At 45.0% G+C, this 27,984-nt stretch overlaps 8 protein-coding genes across 13 annotated transcripts; 6 read left to right on the top strand and 2 right to left on the bottom strand.

The window, feature by feature from the left end:
• The first annotated feature begins 6 nt into the window (after positions 1-6).
• Positions 7-7,127, top strand: LOC135349853 (grainyhead-like protein 1 homolog). 4 transcript variants are annotated; one of them, XM_064548483.1, is made up of 18 exons: positions 7-439; positions 537-666; positions 791-878; positions 931-1,050; positions 1,929-2,086; positions 2,157-2,219; positions 2,283-2,495; positions 3,826-3,902; positions 3,992-4,165; positions 4,557-4,636; positions 4,693-4,854; positions 4,931-5,012; positions 5,073-5,185; positions 5,245-5,312; positions 5,501-5,549; positions 5,700-5,790; positions 5,849-5,937; positions 6,789-7,127. In XM_064548483.1, exons 2-18 carry the CDS (start codon positions 653-655, stop codon positions 6,969-6,971), a joined length of 1,824 nt encoding a protein of 607 aa, XP_064404553.1. In that variant the 5' UTR covers positions 7-439; positions 537-652; the 3' UTR covers positions 6,972-7,127. The 4 variants fall into 4 exon arrangements, with proteins under 4 accessions (XP_064404553.1, XP_064404555.1, XP_064404557.1 ...); XM_064548485.1 differs by lacking the exon at positions 2,157-2,219; XM_064548484.1 differs by lacking the exon at positions 7-439 and having other exon boundaries at positions 807-878.
• A 279-nt stretch (positions 7,128-7,406) lies between these two features.
• LOC135350709 (uncharacterized) lies at positions 7,407-9,221 on the top strand. Its single transcript, XM_064549567.1, has 2 exons — positions 7,407-7,839; positions 7,922-9,221. The coding sequence occupies exons 1-2, from the start codon at positions 7,440-7,442 to the stop codon at positions 9,178-9,180; spliced, it is 1,659 nt and encodes a 552-aa protein (XP_064405637.1). The 5' UTR covers positions 7,407-7,439; the 3' UTR covers positions 9,181-9,221.
• Positions 9,222-10,326: 1,105 nt separating this feature from the next.
• On the top strand, positions 10,327-13,298 carry LOC135350708 (uncharacterized). 2 transcript variants are annotated; one of them, XM_064549566.1, is made up of 5 exons: positions 10,327-10,509; positions 10,611-12,113; positions 12,352-12,567; positions 12,631-13,056; positions 13,141-13,298. In XM_064549566.1, the coding sequence occupies exons 1-5, from the start codon at positions 10,467-10,469 to the stop codon at positions 13,182-13,184; spliced, it is 2,232 nt and encodes a 743-aa protein (XP_064405636.1). In that variant the 5' UTR covers positions 10,327-10,466; the 3' UTR covers positions 13,185-13,298. The 2 variants fall into 2 exon arrangements, with proteins under 2 accessions (XP_064405636.1, XP_064405635.1); XM_064549565.1 differs by having other exon boundaries at positions 10,426-10,509; positions 10,570-12,113.
• Positions 13,299-13,397: 99 nt separating this feature from the next.
• On the top strand, positions 13,398-16,465 carry LOC135349850 (uncharacterized). The gene is made up of 6 exons (XM_064548481.1): positions 13,398-13,563; positions 13,694-14,878; positions 14,950-15,092; positions 15,151-15,339; positions 15,398-15,813; positions 16,326-16,465. The coding sequence occupies exons 2-5, from the start codon at positions 14,841-14,843 to the stop codon at positions 15,682-15,684; spliced, it is 657 nt and encodes a 218-aa protein (XP_064404551.1). The 5' UTR covers positions 13,398-13,563; positions 13,694-14,840; the 3' UTR covers positions 15,685-15,813; positions 16,326-16,465.
• Positions 16,302-17,964, bottom strand: LOC135349849 (uncharacterized). 2 transcript variants are annotated; one of them, XM_064548479.1, is made up of 7 exons: positions 17,793-17,964; positions 17,522-17,654; positions 17,295-17,370; positions 17,174-17,228; positions 16,902-16,995; positions 16,649-16,843; positions 16,302-16,598 (listed from the first exon to the last, which is right to left on the bottom strand). In XM_064548479.1, exons 1-7 carry the CDS (start codon positions 17,898-17,900, stop codon positions 16,522-16,524), a joined length of 738 nt encoding a protein of 245 aa, XP_064404549.1. In that variant the 5' UTR covers positions 17,901-17,964; the 3' UTR covers positions 16,302-16,521. The 2 variants fall into 2 exon arrangements, with proteins under 2 accessions (XP_064404549.1, XP_064404550.1); XM_064548480.1 differs by having other exon boundaries at positions 16,902-16,980.
• A 198-nt stretch (positions 17,965-18,162) lies between these two features.
• LOC135349846 (grainyhead-like protein 1 homolog) lies at positions 18,163-23,829 on the top strand. Its single transcript, XM_064548475.1, has 16 exons — positions 18,163-18,292; positions 19,369-19,456; positions 19,509-19,628; positions 19,815-19,972; positions 20,168-20,380; positions 20,826-20,902; positions 20,962-21,135; positions 21,448-21,536; positions 21,593-21,754; positions 21,831-21,912; positions 21,972-22,084; positions 22,145-22,212; positions 22,733-22,781; positions 22,972-23,062; positions 23,122-23,210; positions 23,472-23,829. The coding sequence occupies exons 1-16, from the start codon at positions 18,279-18,281 to the stop codon at positions 23,652-23,654; spliced, it is 1,770 nt and encodes a 589-aa protein (XP_064404545.1). The 5' UTR covers positions 18,163-18,278; the 3' UTR covers positions 23,655-23,829.
• Positions 23,830-24,008: 179 nt separating this feature from the next.
• On the top strand, positions 24,009-25,817 carry LOC135349847 (uncharacterized). Its single transcript, XM_064548476.1, has 2 exons — positions 24,009-24,457; positions 24,540-25,817. Exons 1-2 carry the CDS (start codon positions 24,058-24,060, stop codon positions 25,694-25,696), a joined length of 1,557 nt encoding a protein of 518 aa, XP_064404546.1. The 5' UTR covers positions 24,009-24,057; the 3' UTR covers positions 25,697-25,817.
• A 16-nt stretch (positions 25,818-25,833) lies between these two features.
• LOC135349848 (acyl-coenzyme A diphosphatase NUDT19-like) lies at positions 25,834-27,972 on the bottom strand. Its single transcript, XM_064548478.1, has 6 exons — positions 27,606-27,972; positions 27,176-27,537; positions 26,651-26,810; positions 26,499-26,590; positions 26,314-26,425; positions 25,834-26,154 (listed from the first exon to the last, which is right to left on the bottom strand). The coding sequence occupies exons 1-6, from the start codon at positions 27,831-27,833 to the stop codon at positions 25,852-25,854; spliced, it is 1,257 nt and encodes a 418-aa protein (XP_064404548.1). The 5' UTR covers positions 27,834-27,972; the 3' UTR covers positions 25,834-25,851.
• Between the last annotated feature and the right edge of the window lie 12 nt (positions 27,973-27,984).

The following is a 27,984-nucleotide window of genomic DNA, read 5'->3' as shown; positions in this document are numbered from 1 at the left end:
GCCTCAAAAATTCGTTGCGCGCGTAACAACCTGACCATTCTAAAGTTGGTGGCTACGGCCCTGAGCTAGCTCTCATACTTGACAGCTGTAACTGTTCTAACTGCATATTCTGAGGCACAAGTGGCTGTGAGAGCAAGCTTGACTGTCTCCATTGATGTTCAAATGACTGTTTTGCTGTGTTTGCAGTAAATAAATCAGTTGTTGACTGGTTGCCTAGTAATTATGGCTTATAACCAACCTCAGCCTCGGGCTACGCCCTCGGCATTGGTTGGTTATAAGCCATAATTACTAGTCAACCAGTCAATAACTATAAAGTATTCCAGCCTGTATTCAGCTGATTTCCCCACGGGCCTGAAACGTTCCCGTGGATTTTTGGCTGTGTAGACTACTGTATTGTCAGGGAGGATAACAGAGCCTCCAGCTCTTACGCCTGGTCCCGGTGAGTCCCTATAAGCTAGATAATGGCCTGCTAGTACAGTCTGGGTGATAGTGTGTGTGGTGAGGGCCATGTAATCACACACCTCCCTCTGCTGTAGGTTGAAGAAGATGTTTAGTGGTGTTTGGTACTCCTCTAAAGACATAGTTAAGCTAAAGCAAAGTTTTTGTTCTGATAGTGTGTACTGATATCAATCTACTACCGCGGGAAGTTCCAATGTCGGCAGATAAGTGAGTGTTGGCTATAATTGTAATTGTATACTTATAAGTATACTAATCATAATTAATTAACCGAAGAAATACTGAATTATATTATATCAGTTAACCATCATGGCACACTTCCTGCACCTGATAGCTTGCCCACCGCTCAGATGTTGCCTAGCAACGAGAGCTCTCCTCAGAGTAGTAATGAGAGTGGAGGGAATGCTCACATGACCAGAAAGGTAACCGTGACAACACACAGTACATGTATATATCACCACCACCCCCCTGTAGTCAAGTGACCCTGGTCATGGCTGCTCTGATCCCTATACTGACAGCAGTGGACTGATGTACAAACACAGCTCACCCACGGAGATCATTGTCACTGAAGCAGCACCCGTCTTTATGGGACAGGTACGTCAGTGTGTGGGTGTGTGTGTGTGTGTGTGTGTGTATTGTTGTTACTATAGATGTGGTCTATTCGTTTGTTGAATAGCAGGAATGCATGTTAGCCAAAATAAAATGTATAATCTATAACCCCTCCCCCCATATAATGCACGTCTACCCTATATTTATTTACTGATTCAGTCCGTATCCTAGGTGATTTCCAGTGAATATGAGCCATATTTTACTTCCCCCAGGGAAGTATGGAATATGGCTCATATTTTTACTTCCTACAAGCACTATTCAACTTTTGAATCATCTTGACAATTTGTACACAGTAAAATAGCAATACAGCACGCAAAAAGTTTTGTAGACTATGTTTTGTGCTATTGTCATATTGACCTGAGCTAGCTAGCAGTCTAAGCTACTTATTACATGTTCATGAGGCTTGAAACACTGCAGTTCAATCCTTGCTCTGTGTTTCTAGTCAAGGCTGTGGCTCAGAGGTAGAGCTAGAGGAGTACAGTGCAGTAGACTCTTGTGCAATGCAAATTGAAAACGGCAGCTGCTGATATTGGTGGGCCGGTCTGGTCAAAGTTTATGGCTTCCAGTAGAACCTAGCTGCTTGGAGAAGTAGCTAGCTCTCATACTTGACAGCTGTAACTGTTCTAACTTCATATTCTGAGGCACAAGTGGCTGTGAGAGCAAGCTTGACTGTCTCCATTGATGTTCAAATGACTGTTTTGCTGTTTTTGCAGTAAATAAATCAGTTGTTGACTGGTTGCCTAGTAATTATGGCTTATAACCAACCTCAGCCTCGGGCTACGCCCTCGGCATTGGTTGGTTATAAGCCATAATTACTAGTCAACCAGTCAATAACTATAACATAATGTCTACCCTCCCCCCAGAACCACATGCACGGCTCTAGTGATTACTTTAGTGAGCTCCCTGAGTTGGTCCACTCGAAGCCTCCTCTCGGCTTCCATCACCATAGTGATGCTGGCGGGGAGACGGGGGAAGAATCAAGCATGAGTTGGCTGTATGACTTCTACCCCGGCATCTTCAGGTATGTAGTCACTGCATGTGTGTGGTAGTAGTACTTGTGTACTTAATAATACTATAAATTATGTATGTAGTTTTGACAAAAGTCAGAAAGTGTGGAGGCATGTGATGCCCTCTCTTGAGAGCATTAACTTATTGTAAGCAGGTAGAGTCTTATAAGCAGCTCTCTATTGACACACTCCATCATCTGCTGTATATAGTAATCCCAAGGAGAAGTTGGAGTCGTTTTCTGGCCACCCCCCAACTCCCCCACATTTGCACTCTGAACTTAATTCTCAGTCCGAGGGTTTCATTGTCACCACATCCCAGCTTCCACCCTCGTTTAAGCCAGTCGGAGAGGTCAAAGGTCACACCCACGTGGTAGAGTTCACAGGGGAGTCCCCAACCACCACCATCTTTATGAGCCAGGAGAAGTGAGTGCATGGATAATATTAGTTAATGTACAGTGTAGAGGGGTTTATGACAGTAAACCTCCCGACTACGAGGGCGTAAGCCCGAGGGGGAGGTGTGGTTTACTGTCATAAACCCCGAGGCACTGTGCATTAATTGATATATGTCCCATCTGATTGGCTGACTGGTTGCTATGCATCAAGCTGCATGACTACCACATAGCAACACTATTCAAACAAGAAGACAACTAGGAAAAGAGAGCTCGTCTACACACCAGGGCTGCTGTCCACACTCAAATCCTTGCGCAGCCTGGACAGAATATGAGTAGCCAGCCCCTTCCTCAAAGCGAACGGTACAGAGCCACTCCCCCTCTCTGTTCAATTAGTCAGCCCCTCCCTCCACTTACTGCGCAGCAACCAGCCAGAAGAAACAACACAGCTAGCTATAGACGGTGTCTAGACCAGCTCTCTTCAGCTATGCCAGGCTAGTAGGCAAGCAAAGGTAAGCTTAAAATAGCCACTCCTATATTATTATTAAACTGGCTTCTTTTTCTTTGAATACAGAAGCTGAACAGGCCTAGTGCAGTGTGTGCAGTACTAGTGCTAGTGAGCAAGTCTGCCTGAGCCAGCTAGTCTCCCAGAGTGTCTCTAAAGCAGCTCCTTCTGCAAGCACACAGCAGAATTTTTGATGAACTAGTCTTACAGACTACACCCGACTCTATGTGTTTCATTTATGACATTTTGTTTCTCTTGCAAGACATTTCATTCATCTTCATTCATCAAAACACCATTATTTTAATTTTAGTTGCATATGCTTGAGGTGCCAATTTATGAGCCATATTTTCCCTTGTAGCCCTGAGGTGCCAATTTATGACAGTTAAACCCCACTAGACTACATGGCAAAAGTGTAGTAGGTGGGAAATATGTAATAGTTAAATCATGCGGCATGTGGGGTTATGCCATTATGTGGAACGATCATAACTTTAGTTCCGTTGATCCAATAACGTTAATTTTATGATTTTCTGAAAGCTTAAAGAGAGGCTTTTCAGATGATGTGTTAAAATCAAAAGTCTATTTTGGGCCTGTTTAGCCATGGGCTATATCTGGCTATAATATAGCCCATGGTATTTTTCCAAAAATGGAAAGTTATGGCCGGTTCCATATTTAACATTACTGATATGAGCATAACATCTGAACTAAGCTTTCGGAAAATTAAACGTTATTGAACCAACAGAACTAAAAAGCGTTTAACTGCTCTATTTAACGCTGTACATGCATGTAGGTATAGCCATTGCTTTTGTGGAAATTGCTGGACTTATAATTATGGTTAATTAACCATGCTCTCATGATGCAGGTACGAGGTGACTCTGGGAGCGCCCACGTCCAGTGCCCAGCGGACAAATGACGATACTCTCACCTACCTCAACAAAGGTACGGCTAGCTCCCACATGTACATGCGTGCATTGTACACCTGCCACATGTACATGCGTGCATTGTACACCTCTGTGTGTGTGTTGCAGGCCAGTTCTACACACTGTACTTCAAGGGAAACTCCAGTCTGCAACTCCCCTCTCTAGTAAAGACTGTGTTAGCTCTCACTTTCTTTGAGGAGCCTGACAAGAGAGTGGAGCACAGTCGCTGGCAGTACTGGTACAACATGCAGCCCAACCCTAACCAGAAGGCATTTGATATCGGTGTGTGTGTGTGTGGTGTGTGTGTGTGTGTGTGTGTGTGGTGGGTGTGTGTGTGGTGTGTGTGTGTGTGTGTGTGTGTGAGTGTGTGTGAGTGAGTGTGTGTGTGTGTGTGTGTGTGTGTGTGTGTGTGTGTGTGTGTGTGGGTATAGTCTCGGTTCATTACTGTGTGTGTGTGTGTGTGTGTGTGTGTGTGGGTATAGTCTCGGTTCATTACTGTGTGTGTGTGTGTGTGTGTGTGTGTGTGTGTGTGTGTGTGTGTGTGTGTGTGTGTGTGTGTGTGTGTGTGTGTGTGTGTGTGTGTGTGTGCATGTGTGTGTGTGTGTGTGTGAGTGTGTGGTGGGTATAGTCTCGGTTCATTATTGTGTGTGTATGTTTATATCAAGTTCCTCAGATCGTAAGAGCTGTAAGAACATTGAGATGAAGCCAGACTCTGCGGCCAGTTTCACATGGCACCCCAAGGTCGGGGCAAAGGTACCCACTTCCTTTCTTTGTGATTGTATTTACTAGCTTTGTTTCCATGGTCACAGATTGTCCTGCGTGTCAACTGCCTGAGTACAGAGTTCTCCTCGCAGAAAGGGGTCAAAGGTTACACACTTCATTTTGTGAGTGATACGTATGATGACATGGCGATTGAGAGCGCTGAGCCAGTGCACAGAGCCTTCTGTCGGGTCAAGATATTCCGGGACAAGGTAAGTGAAGAGTGTAGAAAGTGTGGAGAGTGTGTGGGTGTGGAGGGGGTGGTCTATTATTAGTGTTTCCTTGTAGGGTGCCGAACGTAAGAACAAAGACGAGACCAAATACGTCGAGAGAAAATTACAGAAAATGGCCAAGCAAGTCAAACCAGGAGGTGAGCCACGCCCCCCCCCCCTTAGTGTGCTGGGTCACATGACTGCCACACTCCCTTCAGTGTCATTGGAGACGGAGCTGGGGGCGTCGCTGTTCCACGCTCCCTCCAGAGAGACTGTGTTCACCTCCACTAGCACTCTCGGACCAAAGTCGTTCCTCTTCATTCCTCAACAGGTGTGTTTGAGGGGGGGGGCACTGTGTGAGAGCTGTTGCTATGTATAATTGTACCTCAGCACCCTGACATGAATAGTGGGATGGTGCGTGATGAGACAGCTGCTACAGACTTCCTAGCCAGCATCAGGTAGTGACCTGTGTTGATGTGTGTGCACCACCACAAAGCTTTGTAGCATCACTCGTATTTACTGATTGTGCAGATTGTGTAGTGTGTGCATGGTTGTCATAGTAAGTACAGGGAGTGTGCATTGTGCTCTGTGCATGTGTGTGTATTTGACCTGTTTTTACCTTTTTTTGTGCTTGTGTACACTGTAGAGATCGAGAATCAAAGAGAACATTTGGCAACACTCTAAGACAAACTAAGGTACCCTCACAGCAAATACCTCAAACTAGCTGCTTACCTGACCTTTGTGTATTGTTTTGGTGTGATCCCCACTCACTACACAGTGCAGTCTCTCTCTCTGTCATATTGTGTTTTGTCGCAGCCTTGAGTTGTTGTGTTTTCTTTTCATAGGATGAATTTGGTGCTCTGGAGATGGACAAGGAAGGGGAGGAGTGTGAGGGGGCTCCCCCTAAGAAGGCTCCACGCATCCGCAATCGGAAAAGTAACCACACCCACCCATAGTTTTTGGTGTGGTCAGTGAGATGTTGTGTTCACTGTAGTGATGACAATCTACGTGCGCAAGGAGGACGAGAATGTGTACAAGGCTCTGATGCTGGACTGTGCCTCTGTGTATGATCTCAAGCTGGAGGTGGGTGGCCCTGGGGCATTGTAGCAGTGTATATGTGCCTCTGTATATAAGCCCCGGGGCATTGTAGCAGTGGTATATGTGCCTCTGTATATAAGCCCTGGGGCATTGTAGCTTTGTATGTGCCTCTGTATATAAGCCCTGGGGCAGTGTAGCATTGTATGTGCCTCTGTATATAAGCCCCGGGGCATTGTAGCATTGTATGTGCCTCTGTATATAAGCCCCGGGGCAGTGTAGCATTGTATGTGCCTCTGTATATAAGCCCCGGGGCAGTGTAGCATTGTATGTGCCTCTGTATATAAGCCCCGGGGCATTGTAGCATTGTATGTGCCTCTGTATATAAGCCCCGGGGCAGTGTAGCATTGTATGTGCCTCTGTATATAAGCCCCGGGGCAGTGTAGCATTGTATGTGCCTCTGTATATAAGCCCCGGGGCATTGTAGCATTGTATGTGCCTCTGTATATAAGCCCCGGGGCAGTGTAGCATTGTATGTGCCTCTGTATATAAGCCCCGGGGCAGTGTAGCATTGTATGTGCCTCTGTATATAAGCCCTGGGGGCAGTGTAGCATTGTATGTGCCTCTGTATATAAGCCCCGGGGCAGTGTAGCTTTGTATGTGCCTCTGTATATAAGCCCTGGGGGCAGTGTAGCATTGTATGTGCCTCTGTATATAAGCCCCGGGGCAGTGTATAGCTTTGTATGTGCCTCTGTATATAAGCCCTGGGGGCAGTGTAGCATTGTATGCGCCTCTGTATATAAGTCCCGGGGCATAATTGTTTGTAGTGTAGGAAGTGTAGTAGATGTAGGAAGTGTGTACAGCAATGGAGTAACTGGAACCCCCCCCCCCTGCTGTAGGTTGGCAAGAAGTTTGATGCCCCAGCTGACATGATACAGAATGTGTACAAGAGAACTAAGAAGGGGCTGGTCGTACAGATGGACGATTCCATGGTTGAACAGTTTCAGAGCGAGGATGACTTTATCATTGATCTATCATTTGACAATCAGAAAGGCTCTTTTGATTTATACCTTCATTACTGAGTAAACCCCCACCCACCCGCACACGCTGTTGTTATGGTATCTTTCTCTTACATGTATTTTTCCCTTCTCAATTATTTGTTGGTTTTTGTGCCTATTTCCCTCATCCGTCATTACACACTCATCTCAAAATTGGCATATCATTATTAATTTGTGATATACCGTATAGCGGGTAATTTTCGGGGGACAAAATATTCGTGGTTCAGCAATATTGAGACATTTCGTGGGTAATATTTTCGTGGTTGGAGCTTGCACTACAGGTAAAGGTAGGCAAGGTCCCTTCATTCGTGAGTAAAATATTGTGGTCAGACATCCAACCATGAAAACCACGAATATTTTGCCCCACGAAAAATTACACGCTATACGAGCAATGTTGAGAGGGCGGCGTATTATGAGCACAGGAAAGGTTGCAATAAATTATTAAAAGTCAGCCCCACCCTCATTATTAACAAGCTACCCAGTTTGCTCAAAATGGCTAGTTTGCAGTCAGTTTTGGTCGCCATTGGAACTCTTCTCTTCATGCAACCAGCTCTTGGAGATGTCATTCTGAAGCCCCCTAATGAAGCTAGACCACCAGTTGCCTTGGTGCTCATTCCAAGTGCTGGAGTGGACCCATCACAGTACAAACCATTGGCAACTGCAATGCAAGATGTTTGCAACTACCCTCTCTGGATTGGTATCCCTTACATCCCTCTGGATGCCGTGCTCAGCACTGAGATAGGAGAAGCCATTAGTCGCATCTTGCTGTCCATGCAGGCTCAAGGAATGGCGGTGAAGACTCGGCTATTCTTTGCAGCCCACTCTCCAGTCAGCGCTAATCCACTGCAAGACTACCTCGTCAAGAACACCACACTTGCTCACAACACTGCAGGTGTGTGTATTTGGAATGTATGTATAGAGTGGCTTGTTTTGCCCGTTTGTCATTCTTTCACCATTTGATATTATTTCTGCAGGGCAAATCCTGTTTGGTTCGTTCCTGCAACGAATCTATCGCAGCTCCCCCCCGGCCCCGTACCCGGTGCACACCCTGACTATTGGTGGAGAGTTGGATGGTGTGGCCAGACTAACTAGAATCATGGAGGAGTATTATCATCGAGTGCAAGTTGCTACTGATCCAACTAAAGCTGTCTCAACCTTTCCTGTTGTCGTGGTGAGGGGCATGTCACACTTCCAGTTTGCCTCAGGGACAATGCCAAAGACAATCAAAGATCGTGACTTTCGACCAGAGATTTCGTATGATTCTGCACACTCAAAAGTTTCAGCAGTTGTGTCAAATTACATTTCTGTTGCTCTTGGAAACACAAGTTGTCTACCCGCTCTCAAAGATGCCGTTGCAAGTACTGGACAGTTTCTAAAACCAATCATCGAGGCGTACAAACTTGAGGCCTCGTACAAATTTAAGACTCCCTGTTTTGAGAACCCTCCAAGTCCAGCCTGTCAAGTAGGTTGTCCGTGGACACAGTCCTCCATGGTAACAATGGCACAGCTGGATATTGGCCATATCAACGATACTGACGAAATCCATCCAGCCTCTGAGATACTGCCTAAGTTCCACCACCCGGCAATCTTCAGCAATTGCTCAACCACCAGTCCATCTTGCACTGTGCAACTGTCTTCAGTAAGTGAGAATATATATGAACATGATCTGTATGACGATGGTGAGGTGGCTACTTCTGCTAATGAAATACAAGCAAAACTAAAATCTCGACAGTCTGTGATGATTGCTGCCGGCTATGAAAATGTGGATTTCAACAAATCTGATGCAGGCTCTCGTTGCAAGACCATCAATCAACAGGCGTACGATTGGGCGTTGAAGAACTCTGACCCTGTTACCTTGCCACGCTTCAAGGAGCATGGTGTTGCTATGGTTATGGGTGAGGACAAGGGTTGCCTTAAGAACGGAGGACTATGGATCTACCTCCCTATGGACTACACAGTGGGTACCAACTCGACAGGGGGTGAGATAGTTACCATTCAGTCAATACAAATGAAGACAGCCGTGACCTACAGTATCGGTATATTTGCTGGCATGCATTACTGCAAGCTACTGTCTCCTGCCAGAGCTATGGAGTGGCTGTACGTGGATGGGCTTAGGAGATACTACACTGTGAACCAACAATGCGTTTTTGTGCTATACCTTATGATGACATTTATAATAATGTTTATTTACATGATTGTATTGCTTATGCATGATGACAATTATAATATTTAATCACATGGTTGTATAATAATATACATTGAGAACAATAGGTCATTGTTATAGGCTAATTTAAGTTGACCTCTTAGTGGCTTAGACAAAAATGTCATAATTTACAGCCATAAAAGATGCAAAACAGTCTATATATTCAGTTAGTGTTCTAATATTGTTTGAATTGTCATGTAATCTGACATCATCCAACGAGTGCATCTCCATCCGACTATAAGACTGGGACAGGTGTAACAGTTCCTCTGCCGTGTGGTCTGGGATCTCATACTCATAGACAGTGCTATCAGAGAGCACCAGCTGAAGTTTGTCCCTCAGCAGATGAAGGACCTGGGGGTGCTGTACTTGGGTACGCCAGTCCTCTGAACCCTGGGACCTTCTACTTCTCATCGCATTACGATAAGCCATGGGTAGGAGTTCCGCAGTAGCTTCCCCTCTGATGGTGTCATGACTGGAGAATCAAGTGTCGGCAATTTAGTGTCTTGTGAAGCTCCTCAGAGGATATTCAACTCTTGTGGAAAGCAAGCAAAAATTGTGATGCTTTTCCGAAACCCAGTGGACAGATTTGTATCAAACTTTCTGATGCGAGTACGGCATGGCTCAGCTCGCATGTCCGATACCACCGCTATAGCAACAGTACTAAAACTGCATCTAGATCAATTCTTTCACAATATTTTGAAGAATCAAGTAGACATAACAACAAATCTACCCAACCAGTGGCCGTTACTGAGGTGCCGTTTTAAACCGGCAAACAACCTCCTCTACGAGGGACTCTATTACACTCATCTAATGAACTGGCTGTGCAACTTCCCATCAGAGAACATTCTAATAATCAATAGTGAGGAGTTCTATAGCAAGCCGAGTGTGATTCTAGACCAAGTGTTCCAGTTCCTGGGTTTGAAGCGGCTGGAAGAGGAGACCTATCACTGGATCACCTCCAGTGTGTACAACAGGGGGAGGAACAATACATCCGAATTCCAGACACTCTCTTATCTCGATCGGAAGAAATTAGTCGGTGTTTATAAGGCAATGAATGAAGAACTGTTTTCTATACTTGATTGGAATAATGTAGATTGGCAATGACACATTGTGTACCCTATGCATGTGGTCATATTATTATTGTTTGCTCAAGGTGTGGTGAATGAGAGTCAATACAGTGTAGTCTAGCACAGACCTAACAGGAAGACCTGGTGGTGGGGACAAGCATGCATGCAGTAAACAAGGTGTGCACTTAAGCAGCTTATCAACAGAGTACACAGTATAGTGCATCTAGCTATAGAGAGACATTAAACACAATGTGGAAAGAGCTGCTGCTGTTAGCATCACTACAATGCATTGGTAAGTTGTTTTAGTTTTAGTACATAATTCTAAATTCTAAATGGTTTCTCACGTTGCTAGGATCACAATTCTAAATTCTAAATGGTTTCTCATGTTGCTAGGATCAGTAGCAGAGCTGGTTGCTAACAGGACTTTACTGGCTGTCCCTTTCCTCTTCCCCTGGCTCAATAACTGTAGGCAGCACTATCCCCCTGGCAACACCAACCAGTACAGGTTCTTCTACACCTCACAGATCACCAACAGCCCCACATACGCTGAGCTATACACAGTGAACATACCTCAAACTAACAACGCTCAATGCAAGATACACTCCCAAATCAAAAAAATACTAACTTTTGGCAATTCTGGAAGCTATTTCCGTGAAACAATATTTATTACTACTGATGAACAAAACGAATTCTGCAAGGACAGAGATTCAATGTGCTACCAATGTGAGAATAATGTTAAGAATCTGATAGGGGAATTTACGTCCAACCCCAGCTTGTCTCTGATAGCACAGCTGTTTGGTGACTACTTCAACCACTTCCTCGCCATCTACCCCGTGTCAGGTACCGAGGGGGAGGAGAGCGTGTACACGTACAAGGTGTTGTTTGGGTCACCACGGGATGGCACGATGGATGGACTAGTCATTGAGGTAATCTACTCACACACAAACATCACTGTATACAATGCCAGTGGTGCCATTGCACTGAGAGATGGTACAGAGCTCTATCAGCTGAGCGGCCCCTTTGAGCTGACAAACCAATGCAAGAGCACAGTTCTCTGGATGGAGCCTAGAGCTGCCAGTGATTGTAGCCACACAAGTCTAGAGCATGCAGTCATAGTGTCCAGCAAGCCAGTAAAAGTGTTCACAAACCAAGTATGTTGCAACAACAAGAGCAGACACTTCAATTACCACTCTCAACTAGTTCATGAAATACCCCTACCCAGTAAATATGGACAACGCTTTATAGTAGACGCTCTACAGGCACAGATATTGCCAGAGGCAGTTAGAAACAATTTGGAATACGATTTGTCGATTTTATCTTCTCAAGAAAACACGGACATCAAAGTGACGTATTACAATCAATCAGTTGCTATAGTTACTGAACAGTACTATTCAACTAAGGATGCTCTACATGTACGAAAAACGTATAATTTCCTACCGACCATCACCCATCTTGACATCAGTGCAACAGATCCAATACTAGTGGTTCTCACCATCCACAGTCGATCCCCTGAGGCAATCTACTACTCTTTAGTTGTCCAACCAGTCCGTTGGTTCTCAAACATTCAGACCGTGGCCGTGGCGAGCGTCAACGAGTCCAGCCAATCAGAATGCAGTTATCACGTCAGTGTGGTAGTTCCAACAAACCATAGCAATCCACAAGACATAATGATATCCGAGGCACACAACTTTACCAACAGTACACCGCTCAGCTCTTACAGTGGCCTCAGGGGTTTCACTAATGGTGGAGATTTTAAGCTCTTCTATTTCACACGAAACAACTACACAGATACACACTTATTAGTATGGCACAATGATCCATACGTGGACATTGGGGCAACAGTGTTTGCCTACTGTACTCACAAACATTACGCTTACAGCAATGGCTGCATTTCAGGTACGTACTGCATCACAGGCATATCATTAATTACTAGGTACATGTACACACAATTAATTTTTCGAGCCAAAATAATCAATTTTCTAGAAAAAAAAAGAAGCGTGGGAGGAGTATTGAACATCCGTAAATTTAGTATCATTGATCCAATGTCATCGTATTTAGAAGATAAAAGAATTTGAATTTCAGCCCAATACCATCCCGTACGATTTATTTTTATCACATACCTATTTCCATGCAGATAACTCTCCCCGAGACCTGTCCCGCATTCCCCCTGACCACACCCCCTCCCCGGTGGACAGCAGAGTGATCGTGGCCGTCCTAGCTGTGCTCCTAGTGACCACCATTGCCACACTGAGTGTCATTTGCTATTGCCGGAGACGGAAAAACAAGGGAACGTATCGAGTAAGAAACGACGACTATGTACCCGTGCTTGTATCAGAGGAACCGGGAAGAGGTGAAATAATAGTATCATAGAAATAATTGGCTTTCAGTTTCAATATAAAATCTTTCTTTACAGATTACGATTACGATGTGTTCATACTGTTCTCTGAAGAGGATGAGGATTTTGTACGTGCCTTTGTGTACGAGCCATTGCGTAGGCGGAACTACAAGATACTGTGGAGGGACGACCAGTCACATGACCTGTTTCATGCCGGGGGTGACGTGGTGGCGGACCTAGCTACGGCCATTCAGATGAGCAGGAAAATCATTGTAGTATGTACACGCTATCTATCTCTGAGAGGGGCCTTCGATAGAGATGTGACTTTCTTCAAGGATGTTCAAAAGAGTGAGAGAAAGAGAAGGTTAATACCATTTGTAATCGAGGGAGAATACGTGTCCCAGCAGTTCAAGGACTACAATCAGATAAGAGTGGGTCACCGTGGCGACCTGAATGATCGTGACACAGCTGATGAGTTGCTGCAGAGACTGGTCAACAGTATAGGTGAGTGTATAGGTCATAGGTCATAGGTCATACTGACTGGTGGTGTGTAGCATTGACTAACTGTTCCCCCACGCACGCACACAGGAGAACCAATCGACACCTCAGTGGAGAGTCTAATCTTCCTATAAACAGAACTAGCTACAAACTCCCATTGTTACGTATATGACATAGCTACCGTAGTGCTAAAAATTATTTTAAGGCCATGAAAACATTATTACTTACATGTATGCTATTCTTTGATTAAACGCCGCGATTTCAATATGGGGATATTGTACAGGCCAGCCTTGAATCAATCATATAATTTAATTAAGGTTCAGTGTACACAGTCTAGTCTGAACAAACAATGTGCACACAAATTAAAGGAGTGGTCAAGTTGTGTCTATATTCACCACCACACACACACACAGTAGAGCTGCTAGAGCAATAACTAGCTAGAGATGGCGACAAGGCTGGGTCACTTATTCTTGCTACAATGGCTGGTTCAGTCAGTGCATGGTATGGGCCAAGGTGAGTGTACAGTAACCATAACAGTACTGTATGATGATATACAAGAGCTTGTTATTATATTAATCATGTAGTGCCCACAATCAAAGTATCTATTGCTAGCTATTGTACGCTCTGTACCGCCCACACACAGATGCCAGTAGGATCCGTCCCTATACGGGCTACCACTCCTGTATCACTATGGCAACTGCAGCGAGGAGAGGCACACACTCCAGCTACACCTCACTCACACACTCGCTGACTATCCACCAATATTCGCCGAGGTACGAATAACAAACAATAATAGCTCAACTGGAAGAGACCTTGGTGGTCAGTTAGAGACAATGACAGAGATACCAGTGATCTACGCTCAGTGTGTGCACTGCAGAGACAATAGTTTGAGCAGCTCGATGTGCACTCCGCCTAGGGAAGACATGCTAACGGGACTGACTGTGTTAATAAGACCCGGTGATCAGACTACACTAGCACATGTAGTCATCAGGAGATCAACCTTTGTTACAGTGATACCGTTAATGCCGTTAACACAATCCTCTCTCTATACCTACTACACACTACACGGTAGGAGTGGACTTGGACAAGGCTACAGTGTGCCTACCATTGGAGTCATGCAAACTTTTAGTAATGAAGCAGTGGATCTGAACATTACAGATTTGAACACTATACCTCAGGGGGAAACACACGTCTACAAGAACAAGGAGCTGGTCAAAGGTGATCAGTGGACTCGGCTAAATGTTAGGGACACGGTATGGATACAGAGTGAAGGGCCGTCACTGATCAAGATAACGTCCACTGGACCTCTGCCAGTATTCACTGGGTGGGCTAAATCTAATCAATCATACTTCAGCTCCCTCACCACGTATGGCCAACAAATGCCTGACACTAGCCAGTGGGGAACTGTGTTCATCGCTGACCTCACTGCTATTATCATACTACAAGACATGGAAGTGTCCTACAGTATACTGACATCCAACGCAAGTACCGTGAGCATAACAACCTTCCCTAACAGAAACACTACAATCTTTCAAATGCAAAAGGATAGCCAACTTGTAAAGGTTGTGAACAGTGCATCACTGACACACCTGGTCATTAAAGGAACACAAAAACTGCTCATATTATACGAAATACATAGAAAAATAGCCAACAAAAATGTCACAATCTTCTCCACATTTCTTCAACCCATTGAGTGGTATACATACAAACAGACTGCAATACTGACAACAGAACTGCAAGCTAACAGCACAAGTCAACCATACTTGATAACCATATAATAGCGCCTACAGATGCCACTGTACATGTGCAAACCAAGACCACCCCACCAGTGAGCATTGCAAGCTACAGTAACCTCACTGTACTGGCATCTACACACATTATGGACTACACTCTACACAGGGTCCAGCTGTACACTAGCGGAGTACTGTCTGAGGAGATGCTGGTGTTCAGTACTAGTGATGAGAGGGGCTGTCCCGCGAGACTAGGAGTCACACTCTACGCTCCACACCTGTCCTACGCTCACACCAATCCACCCCCTCTTAGTGAGCACAGCCTAAACACACAGCGCTACTATTCATATTCTGATACACACACACACAGATGATAGCAGGACGCAGAGTGTGAGTGATGACTGCCGGAGGGTGGCTGACCACACCTCCACTATCGTGGCCGCTAGTAGCAGTGCCGTTACATTACTACTAGTACTCATACTCATAGCTGTTACCATGGTGATAGTGCTACTAATGAAGCCAAGGATCCTATTTCAAAAACCTGACGCTCCATTTAAAGGTAATAATTATAATAAATATATACAATAATAAGCATGTACATGTAAATGCTTCCACAGATTTCGACTACGATATATTCCTGTCTTTTGCTGATGCGGATAAAGATTTTGTTAAAACACTTCTATATCTCCCACTACGTAACCGTGGCTACAGAGTATTGTGGCACTTATCGGACTTTATTGCAGGCTTGTCTATAACTGAGAACATGCTCACGGCCATCACAACCAGTCGCTGGGTGATCTTCGTGTGCAGTGAACAGTTTGACAAAGTCACTTTTGTCAACAAGAGTTACGATTGGGTCTTGATAATCACTATAGTGGCTACAAGGGACACTATAGACGTGTGATACCATTAGTATTGGGAGAGGCCAACTGCCCTCAGAAACTAAAGCAACTCTACCCCATACACGTTGCCCATAGCGATCACACACCCACCAACAGGGACATTAACAAGCTCATAAGAAGGCTGTGTTTAGGTAAGCTAGCTACTAGATTTATACACAACTACAATTTTGCAAAAAGAGTACCTATACACAAGGCCGGCCCCTTCCGTTTAATCAATGGTTCAGGGACTCTTTTAGCTGCCATAACTTGAATTCTGTGTATTAAATTTCAACGATTTTCTGATTTTCTGAAAGCTTAGAAAGATACCTTTCAAATGGTGTCATTACTTTTCATATTTAGGGGATAAAAGTATTTGGCCATACCATGAATAATAGCCCATGGTCCAAGGCCGAAAAATGATAAATTGTGGCCCCAACAAAATTTTGGATTATTTGAAAGGTCTCTTTCTAAGCTTTCAGAAAATCATAAAATTTTTTAAATTGGATCAACGGTACTAAAGTTACGGCTGTTCAACTGCAACCCGCCCCTCCCCGTTTAATCCATGGTTCGGGTACTACACATTCATTTTGCAACTGCATGAGCTGCTATGTTGTACTGCTGTCGTCATGCACTCAATAACTGTGTTCAATAATATTTTTTGCAGGGAAAAATTTGAAAGCTCTCAAAGAGAACAAAACACAAAGATTAAGAACAGACCGAGTGGTTACAGAGGAAATGGAGTCGCTATTGGATACGCCATACAACACAGACGTGTAACTATGGAAACGACGTACAACACAGATGTGTAACTATCAAGTTGTTGACACACAAACTGAACACAGTACACACCTTAATTAAAATCATGTTCTACTATCTACTAAAAAGAATCCGTCTTCTCGAAGTTTCTTTTTGCTTGTTTCCACAATAACAGAATCAACTATAAATAGAAATTGTAAATTTTATATGATAACGCAAGAAAACATTTACCTTCACTCTCATTAGAGATCCTCTTTTTCCTCTTTGGTGCCCTCTCCCGATGTTGTACAGGCTGTCTGCTAGTCTCATGTGACTTTGTGACAGAGCCCGCCAGTTCCCCGGGAAGGACCACCTCTCTCTCCAATGAGGCAGCATCAGGTAGCTCTCCACTTGCTACACTCTCTGCTATGCATGTCAGCAACTCCTCTGCATGCATGAGGCGTGTGGAGTGGGCGTGTGTGTGTGTGAGGTGTGGGGGGCTCACCTCGCTTGGTGAGAGCAGACTCACTACTGGGGGTGGAGCTAGGGTAGAGGGAGATGTACTTCTCATCAGGAGGAAAGTGCTGCAGAGGTAAGAACTAGCAATAGTTGAGAGGTACACAAAACCTTCTGTGCAGAGCGATGTACTGTATTAATGTTAAGGTATAACTATACACAAAAAGTTTGTAAGACATGTACACAGAACAAACGAATGTACATGATGCTAGTCCATAATTATTCAGAGGGTGGCCTTAATCGAATAAGTACGGTACTCACCACGGTATAGTTGAGCTCTTGTATCAGCCTCTGAATCATCACGCTCAGCTCAGACCTGCAGAGGTAAACCAGCTCCTCATAACACAGTATGATATGAAGCCCCTCCCCTAACCACACCCACCTCTCGTCCTCTGTGAGACCACCCTCACTGAACTCCTTGCACGCTCGGCTTAGTCTACGCACCACTTTCCTTTTATCTGGGTGGGCGGGAAGACACCACAAACACACTACTGAATGATCACTATCAGTAACTGTTATTATTAAGTGCCAGAAAAATGATTTTTTTGGGTGAGACCAACTTTATATGGTGCTGTATGGGTCAAGTTTCGTATAATTAGAGTTACTCACCAAAGAACTTGACCATCCGGTACTTTTTTGAGATCTTCTGCTTCTGCCTCTGACTAGCCTTGTCGTTGAGCTCTCCATGGAGGGATTTCAGTACCCTCTCCTTGGTCAGCCGCACTGTCTCCGGGAGGTCCTCCTGCAAACACAGAGTCAGTGAAAGCTAACCCTCCTAGGCCATACATGTATGCTCAGGCTGTAGGCTTTCATCACAGAAACTACTATCTGTATGCTTTCATGTACATTGTCATTGACGTCATTGTAGATTAAGACCCACCTTTGTCAGCAATCTCTGTGTGTCCCTGATCTGCTGCTTCAGTGACCTCTTCTTGCTGATGCTCTCTCCTCCCTTAACCTTATCCAATGCATCTTTTTTACTAGCCATTCTCTACTCTAGCTAGCTACTTCACGTGGCTCGGGACACGCCCATCTTTCTCAGTGCCAACACACCCACTTCCACTGGACTGTTGACAACGCTAGCTAGCCGGCCAGCGACATGTCAACATTGTCAGGGAGATAACAGAGCCTCCAGCTCTTACGCTTGGTCCCGGTGAGTCCCTATAAGCTAGATAATGGCCTGCTAGTACAGTCTGGGTGATAGTGTGTGTGGTGAGGGCCATGTAATCACACACCTCCCTCTGCTGTAGGTTGAAGAAGATGTTTGGTGGTGTTTGGTACTCCTCTGAAGACATAGTTAAGCTAAAGCAAAGGTTTTGTTCTGATACTGTGCACTGATATCAATCTACTACCGCGGGAAGTTCCAATGTCGGCAGATAAGTGAGTGTTGGCTATAATTGTAATTGTATACTTATAAGTATACTAATCATAACTAGTGTTCAAGCTGGCGCTGTGCTAATGCCTCTCGCCATGTTTTTGCTTTCGCTGAAAAGTATTAGAGTGTTATATTAGTTTCTATAATGAATTTTATATTAAAGTTAGCTTATCTATATAAAGTCACTGAGAAGAAAAGACTTATTTACATGCATCTATTGTTGTATTATGTGGCTTACTAGGACCTCAAGAAAGAAAAAAATTGATTCTTCCAAGATCTGTAGTTCAGTGTATATAATATCTAAGAAGAAAAGACCTGTGTACATGCATATTGTTATCTATATTGTTATATGGTAGTGTTTTGTGGCTTACCAGGCCTTCAAGACAAAGATGATTCTGCCAGGAGGATCTGGATCTGGATCTTGGATATTATTATTTTCTCACACGTGGGGAATGAGCGCGCATGCGCATTACATACACAGGAATAATTAAAGGGTGTGTCCAAAGAGATCAATTTCACAAATGGCTACTGCTAGCTAGCTGTTTTAACAGATATTTTCTGAGTATTGTAGCTAACAAAAAGCTAGCGCTTTAGTGCAAGGCTAACTCATATGTTGAATAGAAAGTTTGTGCGGACAGATGATGCTATGAAAGATTCTGAAGAGACTGCAACAGCCTTCAATGTGAGTCAAACTAGCCATAACTCGAGAAAGAAGCTTTAGTTTGCAAATCCACGAATCAAAATCCAAGAGAACGTGGCTAGAAGCCTATAGAAGCTGTTAGTTTTCGTCGCATTGCAACCGTTGAGCAGTTACAGCTGGAACAGACACACACACACACACACACACACAGTCAGCTTTACCGTATCCCTCGTGCGGCTACGCCTCGAGGCATAATTAATGAACCGAATTCTCCGAGGCTGTTAGTTACACATGATTATGTGCCACTAGTTGTTATACAATGGTATAGTTATGTGATGTGTGCAACACTGTATACTTGAGATTTAACGAGCCTTTCAAGAAATACTGAATTATATTATATCAGTTAACCATCATGGCACACTTCCTGCACTCACCTGATAGCTTGCCCACCGCTCAGACGTTGCCTAGCAGCGAAAGCTCTCCTCAGAGTAGTAATGAGAGTGGAGGGAATGCTCACATGACCAGAAAGGTAACAGTGACAACACACAGTACATGTATATATCACCACCACCCCCCTGTAGTCAAGTGACCCTGGTCATGGCTGCTCTGATCCCTATACTGACAGCAGTGGACTGATGTACAAACGCAGCTCACCCACGGAGATCACTGTCACTGAAGCAGCACCCGTCTTCATGGGACAGGTACGTCAGTGTGTGGGTGTGTGTGTGTGTGTGTGTGTGTGTGTGTATTGTTGCTACTATAGATGTGGTCTATTCGTTTGTTGAATAGCAGGAATGCATGTTAGCCAAAATAAAATGTATAATCTATAACCCCTCCCCCCATATAATGCACGTCTACCCTATATATAATGTCTACCCTCCCCCCAGAACCACCTGCACGGCTCTGGTGATTCCTTTAGTGAGCTCCCTGAGTTGGTCCACTCGAAGCCTCCTCTCGGCCTCCATCACCATAGTGATGCTGGCGGGGAGACAGGGGAAGAATCAAGCATGAGTTGGCTGTATGACTTCTACCCCGGCATCTTCAGGTATGTAGTCACTGTATGTGTGTGGTAGTAGTACTTGTGTACTTAATAATAGGATTTCTCTATAAATTATGTATGTATTTTTGACAAAGTGTGGAGGCATGTGATGCCCTCTCTTGAGAGCATTAACTTATTGTAAGCAGGTAGAGTCTTATAAGCAGCTCTCTATTGACACACTCCATCATCTGCTGTATATAGTAATCCCAAGGAGAAGTTGGAGTCGTTTTCTGGCCATCCCCCAACGCCCCCACATTTGCACTCTGAACTCAACTCTCAGTCCGAGGGTTTCATTGTCAACACATCCCCGCTTCCATCCTCATTTGAGCCAGTCGGAGAGGTCAAAGGTCACACCCACGTGGTAGAGTTCACAGGGGAGTCCCCAACCACCACCGTCTTCATGAGCCAGGAGAAGTGAGTGCATGGATAATATCTAGTTAAATCATGCGGCATGTGGGGTTATGCCATTATGTGGAACGATCATAACTTTAGTTCCGTTGATCCAATAACGTTAATTTTATGATTTTCTGAAAGCTTAAAGAGAGGCTTTTCAGATGATGTGTTAAAATCAAAAGTCTATTTTGGGCCTGTTTAGCCATGGGCTATATCTGGCTATAATATAGCCCATGGTATTTTTCCAAAAATGGAAAGTTATGGCCGGTTCCATATTTAAGATTACTGATATGAGCATAACATCTGAACTAAGCTTTCGGAAAATTAAACGTTATTGAACCAACAGAACTAAAAAGCGTTTAACTGCTCTATTTAACGCTGTACATGCATGTAGGTATAGCCATTGCTTTTGTGGAAATTGCTGGATTTATAATTATGGTTAATTAACCATGCTCTCATGATGCAGGTACGAGGTGACTCTGGGAGCGCCTACGTCCATTGCCCAGCGGACAAATGACGATACTCTCACCTACCTCAACAAAGGTACGGCTAGCTGCCACATGCACATGCGTGCATTGTACACCTCTGTGTGTGTGTTGCAGGCCAGTTCTACACACTGTACTTCAAGGGCAACTCCAGTCTGCAACTCCCCTCTCTAGTAAAGACCGTGTTAGCTCTCACTTTCTTTGAGGAGCCTGACAAGAGAGTGGAGCACAGTCGCTGGCAGTACTGGTACAACATGCAACCCAACCCTAACCAGAAGGCCTTTGATATCGGTGTGTGTGTGTGGTGGGTGTGTGTGTGTGTGTGTGTGTGTGTGAGTGTGTGTGTGCTGGGTGTGTGTGTGTGTGTGCTGGGTGTGTGTGTGTGTGTGTGTGTGTGTGTGTGTGTGTGTGTGTGTGTGTGTGTGTGTGTGTGTGTGTGTGTGTGTGTGTGTGTGTGTGTGTGTGTGTGTGTGTGGGTGTGTGTGTGTGTGTGTGTGCGCTGGGTGTGTGTGTGTGTGTGTGTGCTGGGTGTGTGTGTGCTGGGTGTGTGTGTGTGGGTATAGTCTCGGTTCATTATTGTGTGTGTACGATTTATTTCCTCAGATCGTAAGAGCTGTAAGAACATTGAGATGAAGCCAGACTCTTACCATAATGCGGCCAGTTTCACATGGCACCCCAAGGTCGGGGCAAAGGTACCCACTTCCTTTCTTTGTGATTGTATTTACTAGCTTTGTTTCCATGGTCACAGATTGTCCTGCGTGTCAACTGCCTGAGTACAGAGTTCTCCTCGCAGAAAGGGGTCAAAGGTTACACACTTCATTTTGTGAGTGATACGTATGATGACACGGCGATTGAGAGCACTGAGCCAGTGCACAGAGCCTTCTGTCGGGTCAAGATATTCCGGGACAAGGTAAGTGAAGAGTGTAGAAAGTGTGGAGAGTGTGTGGGTGTGGAGGGGGTGGTCTGTTATTAGTATTTCCTTGTAGGGTGCCGAACGTAAGAACAAAGACGAGACCAAACACGTCGAGAGAAAATTGCAGAAAATGGCCAAGCAAGTCAAACCAGGAGGTGAGCCACACCCCCACCCCTTAGTGTGCTGGGTCACATGACTGCCACACCTCCTTCAGTGTCATTGGAGACAGAGCTGGGGGCTTCGCTGTTCCACGCTCCCTCCAGAGAGACTGTGTTCACTTCCACTAGTACTCTTGGACCAAAGTCGTTCCTCTTCATTCCTCAACAGGTGTGTTTGAGGGGGGGGGGCACTGTGTGAGAGCTGTTGCTATGTATGATTGTACCTCAGGACCCTGACATGAATAGTGGGATGGTGCGTGATGAGACAGCTGCTACAGACTTCCTAGCCAGCATCAGGTAGTCACCTGTGTTGATGTGTGTGCACGCCACAAAGCTTTGTAGCGTCACTCCTATTTGCTGATTATGTAGATTGTGTTCTGTGTGCATGGTTGTCTACCAAGTACAGGGAGTGTGCATTGTGCTCTGTGTGCATGGTTGTCATACCAAGTACAGGGAGTGTGCATTGTGTTCTGTGTGCATGGTTGTCATACCAAGTACAGGGAGTGTGCATTGTGTTCTGTGTGCATGGTTGTCATACCAAGTACAGGGAGTGTGCATTGTGTTCTGTGTGCATGATTGTCATACCAAGTACAGGGAGTGTGCATTGTGTTCTGTGTGCATGGTTGTCTTACCAAGTACAGGGAGTGTGCATTGTGTTCTGTGTGCATGGTTGTCTACCAAGTACAGGGAGTGTGCATTGTGTTCTGTGTGTGTGTGTGTGTGTGTGTGTGTGTGTGTGTGTGTGTGTGTGTGTGTGTGTGTGTGTGTGTGTGTACATATTTGACCTATTTTTTGTGCATGTGTGTGTACACTGTAGAGATCGAGAATCAAAGAGAACATTTGGCAACACTCTAAGACAAACTAAGGTACCCCCACCCCATCTCAGCAAACACCTCAAACTAGCTGTTAACCTGATCTTTGTGTGTTGTTTTGGTGTGTGTTTCCCACTTACTACACAGTGCAGTCTCTCTCACTACACACTGACAGTGCAGTCTCTCTCTCTCTGTCATATTGTGTTTTGTCGCAGCCTTGAGTTGTTGTGTTTTCTCTTCATAGGATGAATTTGGTGCTCTGGAGGTGGACAACGAAGGGGAGGAGTGTGAGGGGGCTCCCCCTAAGAAGGCTCCACGCATCCGCAATCGGAAAGGTAACCACACCCACCCATAGTTTCTGCTGTTGTCAGTGACATGGTTGTGTTCACTGTAGTGATGACAATCTACGTGCGCAAGGAGGACGAGAATGTGTACAAGGCTCTGATGCTGGACTGTGCCTCTGTGTATGACCTCAAGCTGGAGGTGAGTGGCCCTGGGGCATTGTAGCAGTGTATATGTGCCTCTGTATATAAGCCCTGGGGCATTGTAGCTTTGTATGTGCCTCTGTATATAAGCCCTGGGGCATTGTAGCTTTGTATATGCCTCTATATACAAGCCCTTGGGCAGTGTAGCAATGTATGTGCCTCTATATACAAGCCCTGGCATAATTATTTGTAGTGTAGGAAGTGTAGTGGATCTGTGTACAGTAATGGAGTAACTGGAACCCTCCCCCCTCTGCTGTAGGTTGGCAAGAAGTTTGATGCCCCAGCTGACATGATACAGAATGTGTACAAGAGAACTAAGAAGGGGCTGGTCGTACAGATGGACGATTCCATGGTTGAACAGTTTCAGAGCGAGGATGACTTTATCATTGATCTATCATTTGACAATCAGAAAGGCTCTTTTGATTTATACCTTCATTACTGAGTAAACCCCCCCCCACCCACACACACACACACACACGCACACACTGTTGTTATGGTATCTTTCTCTTACATGTATTTTTCCCTTCTCAATTATTTGTTGGTTTTTGTGCCTATTTCCCTCATCCCTCATTACACACTCATCTCAAAATTGGCATATCATTATTATGTATAATTACTGTATATCTTTTTATTTATCGGACATTTCTAATTACCCCGGACACTCTTTTGGGCAATCGAAAAGGTAACCACACTTTTTTACTGTCCGATAAATTAGAAGATATACGGTATATTAAAAATAAAATTATATTTGTGAAAATAATAATTAACAATGTTGAGAGGGCGGCGTATTATGAGCAATATTAAAAGTCAGCCCCACCCTCATTAATATTAACAAGCTAACCAAGATGGCTAGTTTGCAGTCCGTTTTGGTCGCCATTGGAACTCTTCTCTTCATGCAACCAGCTCTTGGAGATGTCATTCTGAAGCCTCCTAATGAAGCTAGATCACCAGTTGCCTTGGTGCTCATTCCAAGTGCTGGAGTGGACCCATCACAGTACAAACCATTGGCAACTGCAATGCAAGATGTTTGCAACTACCCTCTCTGGATTGGTATCCCTTACATCCCTCTGGATGCCGTGCTCAGCACTGAGATAGGAGAAGCCATTAGTCGCATCTTGCTGTCCATGCAGGCTCAAGGAATGGCGGTGAAGACTCGGCTATTCTTTGCAGCCCACTCTCCAGTCAGCGCTAATCCACTGCAAGACTACCTCGTCAAGAACACCACACTTGCTCACAACACTGCAGGTGTGTGTATTTGGAATGTATGTATAGAGTGGCTTGTTTTTCCCGTTTGTCATTCTTTCACCATTTGATATTATTTCTGCAGGGCAAATCCTGTTTGGTTCGTTCCTGCAACGAATCTATCGCAGCTCCCCCCCGTACCCGGTGCACACCCTGACTATTGGTGGAGAGTTGGATGGTGTGGCCAGACTAACTAGAATCATGGAGGAGTATTATCATCGAGTGCAAGTTGCTACTGATCCAACTAAAGCTGTCTCAACCTTTCCTGTTGTCGTGGTGAGGGGCATGTCACACTTCCAGTTTGCCTCAGGGACAATGCCAAAGACAATCAAAGATCGTGACTTTCAACCAGAGATTTCGTATGATTCTGCACACTCAAAAGTTTCAGCAGTTGTGTCAAATTACATTTCTGTTGCTCTTGGAAACACAAGTTGTCTACCCGCTCTCAAAGATGCCGTTGCAAGTACTGGACAGTTTCTAAAACCAATCATCGAGGCGTACAAACTTGAGGCCTCGTACAAATTTAAGACTCCCTGTTTTGAGAACCCTCCAAGTCCAGCCTGTCAAGTAGGTTGTCCGTGGACACAGTCCTCCATGGTAACAATGGCACAGCTGGATATTGGCCATATCAACGATACTGACGAAATCCATCCAGCCTCTGAGATACTGCCTAAGTTCCACCACCCGGCAATCTTCAGCAACTGCTCAACCACCAGTCCATCCTGCACTGTGCAACTGTCTTCAGTAAGTGAGAATATATATGAACATGATCTGTATGATGATGGTGAGGTGGCTACTTCTGCTAATGAAATACGAGCAAAACTAAAATCTCGACAGTCTGTGATGATTGCTGCCGGCTATGGAAATGTGGATTTCAACAAATCTGATGCAGGCTCTCGTTGCAAGACCATTAATCAACAGGCGTACGATTGGGCGTTGAAGAACTCTGACCCCGTTACCTTGTCACGCTTCAAGGAGCACGGTGTTGCCATGGTTATGGGTGAGGACAAGGGTTGCCTTAAGAACGGAGGACTATGGATCTACCTCCCTATGGACTACACAGTGGGTACGAACTCAACGGGGGGTGAGATAGTTACCGTTCAGTCAATACAAATGAAGACGGCCGTGACCTACAGTATCGGTATATTTGCTGGCATGCACTACTGTAAGCTACTGTCTCCTGCCAGAGCTATGGAGTGGCTGTACGTGGATGGGCTTAGGAGATACTACACTGTGAACTAACAATGTGTTTGTGTGCTATACCTTATGATGACATTTATAATAATGTTTAATTACATGATTGTTATAATATTTAATCACATGGTTGTATATTAAGCTCATTGTTATGGGCTAATTAAGTTGACCTCTAGTGACCTCTAGTGGTTTAGACAAAAATGTCATAATTTACAGCCATACAAAGATGCAAAACGGTCTATATGTTCAGTTAGTGTTCTAACATTGTTTGAATTGTCATGTGATCTGATATCATCCAACGAGTGCATCTCCATCCGACTGTAAGACTGGGACAGGTGTAACAGTTCCTCTGCCGTGTGGTCTGGGATCTCGTACTCAGAGACAGTGCTATCAGAGAGCACCAGCTGAACTTTGTCCCTCAGATGAAGGGCCTGGGGGTGCTGTACATGGGTACGCCAGTCCTCTGAACCTTGGGCAGGGTACAGGTCGTCAAACTCGTTGACTGACTGCAGGCAGGGAGAGAGGTGTATATAGACTGATCGCACAACTGTGATCTTATACAGTCATGCATGTAGCCTGGGCAGGCTTACACTCTCAGTAGGTGGGCTAACAGTAATGACATGCGGTGCTAACAATGTTAAAGCCTACAATTATAGTGGACTTACAATCAACACTCCATCTTTGGCGAGTATTCTTGCAGAGAGGATCCTACGAACAGTTCCCTCTGCAAGACTAGTGTGAACAGCGGAGGAATGAAGACATTGAGAGCTGGGAAACCTGGACACAATACACACACACACACACACACGTTACTAATCAATGGCTTCTCTTTAATTTTTGTAAGACTCACATCTGCATCTTCATGACCTCTGCGAACTGTGGAGGGGCAAGCATGACCTCTTTGTCTTGAAGCTTTCTTGTTGCAGCTGTTGGGCTCATCCACTATAGAGTGGTTGTTACAACATGATAATCCAGAGTAGCCACTGTACAGGACTGACTTACTGCACTGTTGGTGACTTCAATGCCGTCAGGATGGATGGAAGGCTTTTCCCCACTGAACACCATGTAGAAGATGGTGTCGAAGCGTCTCTTGTGGTTACGAGGGGTGAGCCAGTTGGACCACTCCATAAGTGACCAGATGTCAGGCACACAGTTCAATTCACTGTAGATGAACACAAACGACTTCACAAGGAGAAGGCACTAGCTGCACTTGAGATATACTGCCCTAGGAATGATGTATTCTAACAGTATGGTGGGAACTGCACAAAATAGCTTTTTCAGGTGTGTGGGCAGAGAGGCCCTCTCTTCAATTGTATATATACTATAGCATGGTGGGAACAGTAACCATTATGGTACGGACACGAACATGAACAGGTGTGTAGGCAGAGAGGTCCTCTCTTCAATTGCTATAGCATGGTGGGAACAGTAACCATTATGGTACAGACACGAACACGAACAGTAACCATTATGGTACGGACACGAACATGAACAGTATTATAATGGGGAACAATTTATAGCCATTCTTACTTGCATAGTGCTAGGAACTCGTGTGCATTGTCATGGACCCTTCTCCTCCAGTGTTCCCGAGTGGCCTCAGGCAACACTCTCACTGATGGGCTGAATGTTCCTGGGAGGAGGGCGGAGAGGGGGGCGTGGTCATCTCTGTCTCGTACCAGGAGCACTCCGGCCTCCTCAAACATCTCCCTAATGGCACAGATCCTGAAGGCCACCTCTCCACAGAGGGGGGAGGGGACTTGAGAGTAGAGGGGGAGTGTGTGTGTGCTGGTGAGGGAGGGGAAGGAGGTCTGGTGATGAGAAAACACTGTCAGCCAGTCCGCAGAGTAGTCGGCTTTGTCCAGAACACCTCCGGGAAACACATGCATGTCCGGCTGTGAAGCAGTGAAGCATACTTATAAAACATAAAATCTATACAAATAAATAAGTCGCTCTCACTCACCATAAAGCCTGACTTTGAGTGTCGCTGGACAAACATAATCTCCATATCTTCTCTGTGACTCTGCTGAGGGTCCTTCTCTAGGAAACAGGTCGTGGGGGGTCTTGCCCCCCTCACATGGGCCTCTATAAGACCCCTCATACCAGGAGCCTTCTGTGGACAGTATTTGAAAGGCCCTGTGACGAACAGCACGCAGGCAGCCTTTCTCCAAACATGCTTTACACCCTCCATTTGATAATCTATTATTGGAAAAAATCGACAATCTAGAAAGTTGTAAAATGACTCAATGCGTGGGTGGATTGTAAACCTTAGTTACTACAACAATGTTGTCAACATTAAAACATGTAAAACTGTAGTCTCATAAATCAGCCGCACCTTTGGA

The sequence above is a fragment of the Halichondria panicea genome, chromosome 16 (assembly GCF_963675165.1).
Source record: "Halichondria panicea chromosome 16, odHalPani1.1, whole genome shotgun sequence".
NCBI classification, from domain to species: domain Eukaryota; kingdom Metazoa; phylum Porifera; class Demospongiae; order Suberitida; family Halichondriidae; genus Halichondria; species Halichondria panicea.
This window is presented reverse-complemented; position numbering and strand designations above follow the sequence as displayed.

What these genes read in the sequence shown, in the direction of transcription:
- LOC135349853 (XM_064548483.1), top strand. An exon ending in ATGCTCACATGACCAGAAAG is followed by an intron (nt 879 to 930) that starts GTAACCGTGACA and finishes ACCCCCCTGTAG; the next exon opens with TCAAGTGACCCTGGTCATGG. An exon ending in CTTGAGAGCATTAACTTATT is followed by an intron (nt 2,220 to 2,282) that starts GTAAGCAGGTAG and finishes TGCTGTATATAG; the next exon opens with TAATCCCAAGGAGAAGTTGG.
- LOC135350709 (XM_064549567.1), top strand. Translation starts at nt 7,440, where the DNA reads ATGGCTAGTTTGCAGTCAGTTTTGGTCGCCATTGGAACTCTTCTCTTC. An exon ending in ACTTGCTCACAACACTGCAG is followed by an intron (nt 7,840 to 7,921) that starts GTGTGTGTATTT and finishes TTATTTCTGCAG; the next exon opens with GGCAAATCCTGTTTGGTTCG.
- LOC135350708 (XM_064549565.1), top strand. An exon ending in CAGCAATGGCTGCATTTCAG is followed by an intron (nt 12,114 to 12,351) that starts GTACGTACTGCA and finishes ATTTCCATGCAG; the next exon opens with ATAACTCTCCCCGAGACCTG. An exon ending in ATCAGAGGAACCGGGAAGAG is followed by an intron (nt 12,568 to 12,630) that starts GTGAAATAATAG and finishes CTTTCTTTACAG; the next exon opens with ATTACGATTACGATGTGTTC.
- LOC135349850 (XM_064548481.1), top strand. Translation starts at nt 14,841, where the DNA reads ATGCCACTGTACATGTGCAAACCAAGACCACCCCACCA. An exon ending in CACCAATCCACCCCCTCTTA is followed by an intron (nt 15,093 to 15,150) that starts GTGAGCACAGCC and finishes ACACACACACAG; the next exon opens with ATGATAGCAGGACGCAGAGT. An exon ending in ACCTGACGCTCCATTTAAAG is followed by an intron (nt 15,340 to 15,397) that starts GTAATAATTATA and finishes ATGCTTCCACAG; the next exon opens with ATTTCGACTACGATATATTC.
- LOC135349849 (XM_064548479.1), bottom strand. Translation starts at nt 17,900, where the DNA reads ATGGCTAGTAAAAAAGATGCATTGGATAAGGTTAAGGGAGGAGAGAGC. An exon ending in CCGGATGGTCAAGTTCTTTG is followed by an intron (nt 17,371 to 17,521) that starts GTGAGTAACTCT and finishes CCGCCCACCCAG; the next exon opens with ATAAAAGGAAAGTGGTGCGT. An exon ending in GATCTCTAATGAGAGTGAAG is followed by an intron (nt 16,599 to 16,648) that starts GTAAATGTTTTC and finishes TTCTATTTATAG; the next exon opens with TTGATTCTGTTATTGTGGAA.
- LOC135349846 (XM_064548475.1), top strand. An exon ending in CAAGCAAGTCAAACCAGGAG is followed by an intron (nt 21,913 to 21,971) that starts GTGAGCCACACC and finishes CACCTCCTTCAG; the next exon opens with TGTCATTGGAGACAGAGCTG. An exon ending in ACACTCTAAGACAAACTAAG is followed by an intron (nt 22,782 to 22,971) that starts GTACCCCCACCC and finishes TTCTCTTCATAG; the next exon opens with GATGAATTTGGTGCTCTGGA.
- LOC135349847 (XM_064548476.1), top strand. Translation starts at nt 24,058, where the DNA reads ATGGCTAGTTTGCAGTCCGTTTTGGTCGCCATTGGAACTCTTCTCTTC. An exon ending in ACTTGCTCACAACACTGCAG is followed by an intron (nt 24,458 to 24,539) that starts GTGTGTGTATTT and finishes TTATTTCTGCAG; the next exon opens with GGCAAATCCTGTTTGGTTCG.
- LOC135349848 (XM_064548478.1), bottom strand. Translation starts at nt 27,833, where the DNA reads ATGGAGGGTGTAAAGCATGTTTGGAGAAAGGCTGCCTGCGTGCTGTTC. An exon ending in ACTCAAAGTCAGGCTTTATG is followed by an intron (nt 27,538 to 27,605) that starts GTGAGTGAGAGC and finishes ACTGCTTCACAG; the next exon opens with CCGGACATGCATGTGTTTCC. An exon ending in GAGTTCCTAGCACTATGCAA is followed by an intron (nt 26,811 to 27,175) that starts GTAAGAATGGCT and finishes GTTCATCTACAG; the next exon opens with TGAATTGAACTGTGTGCCTG.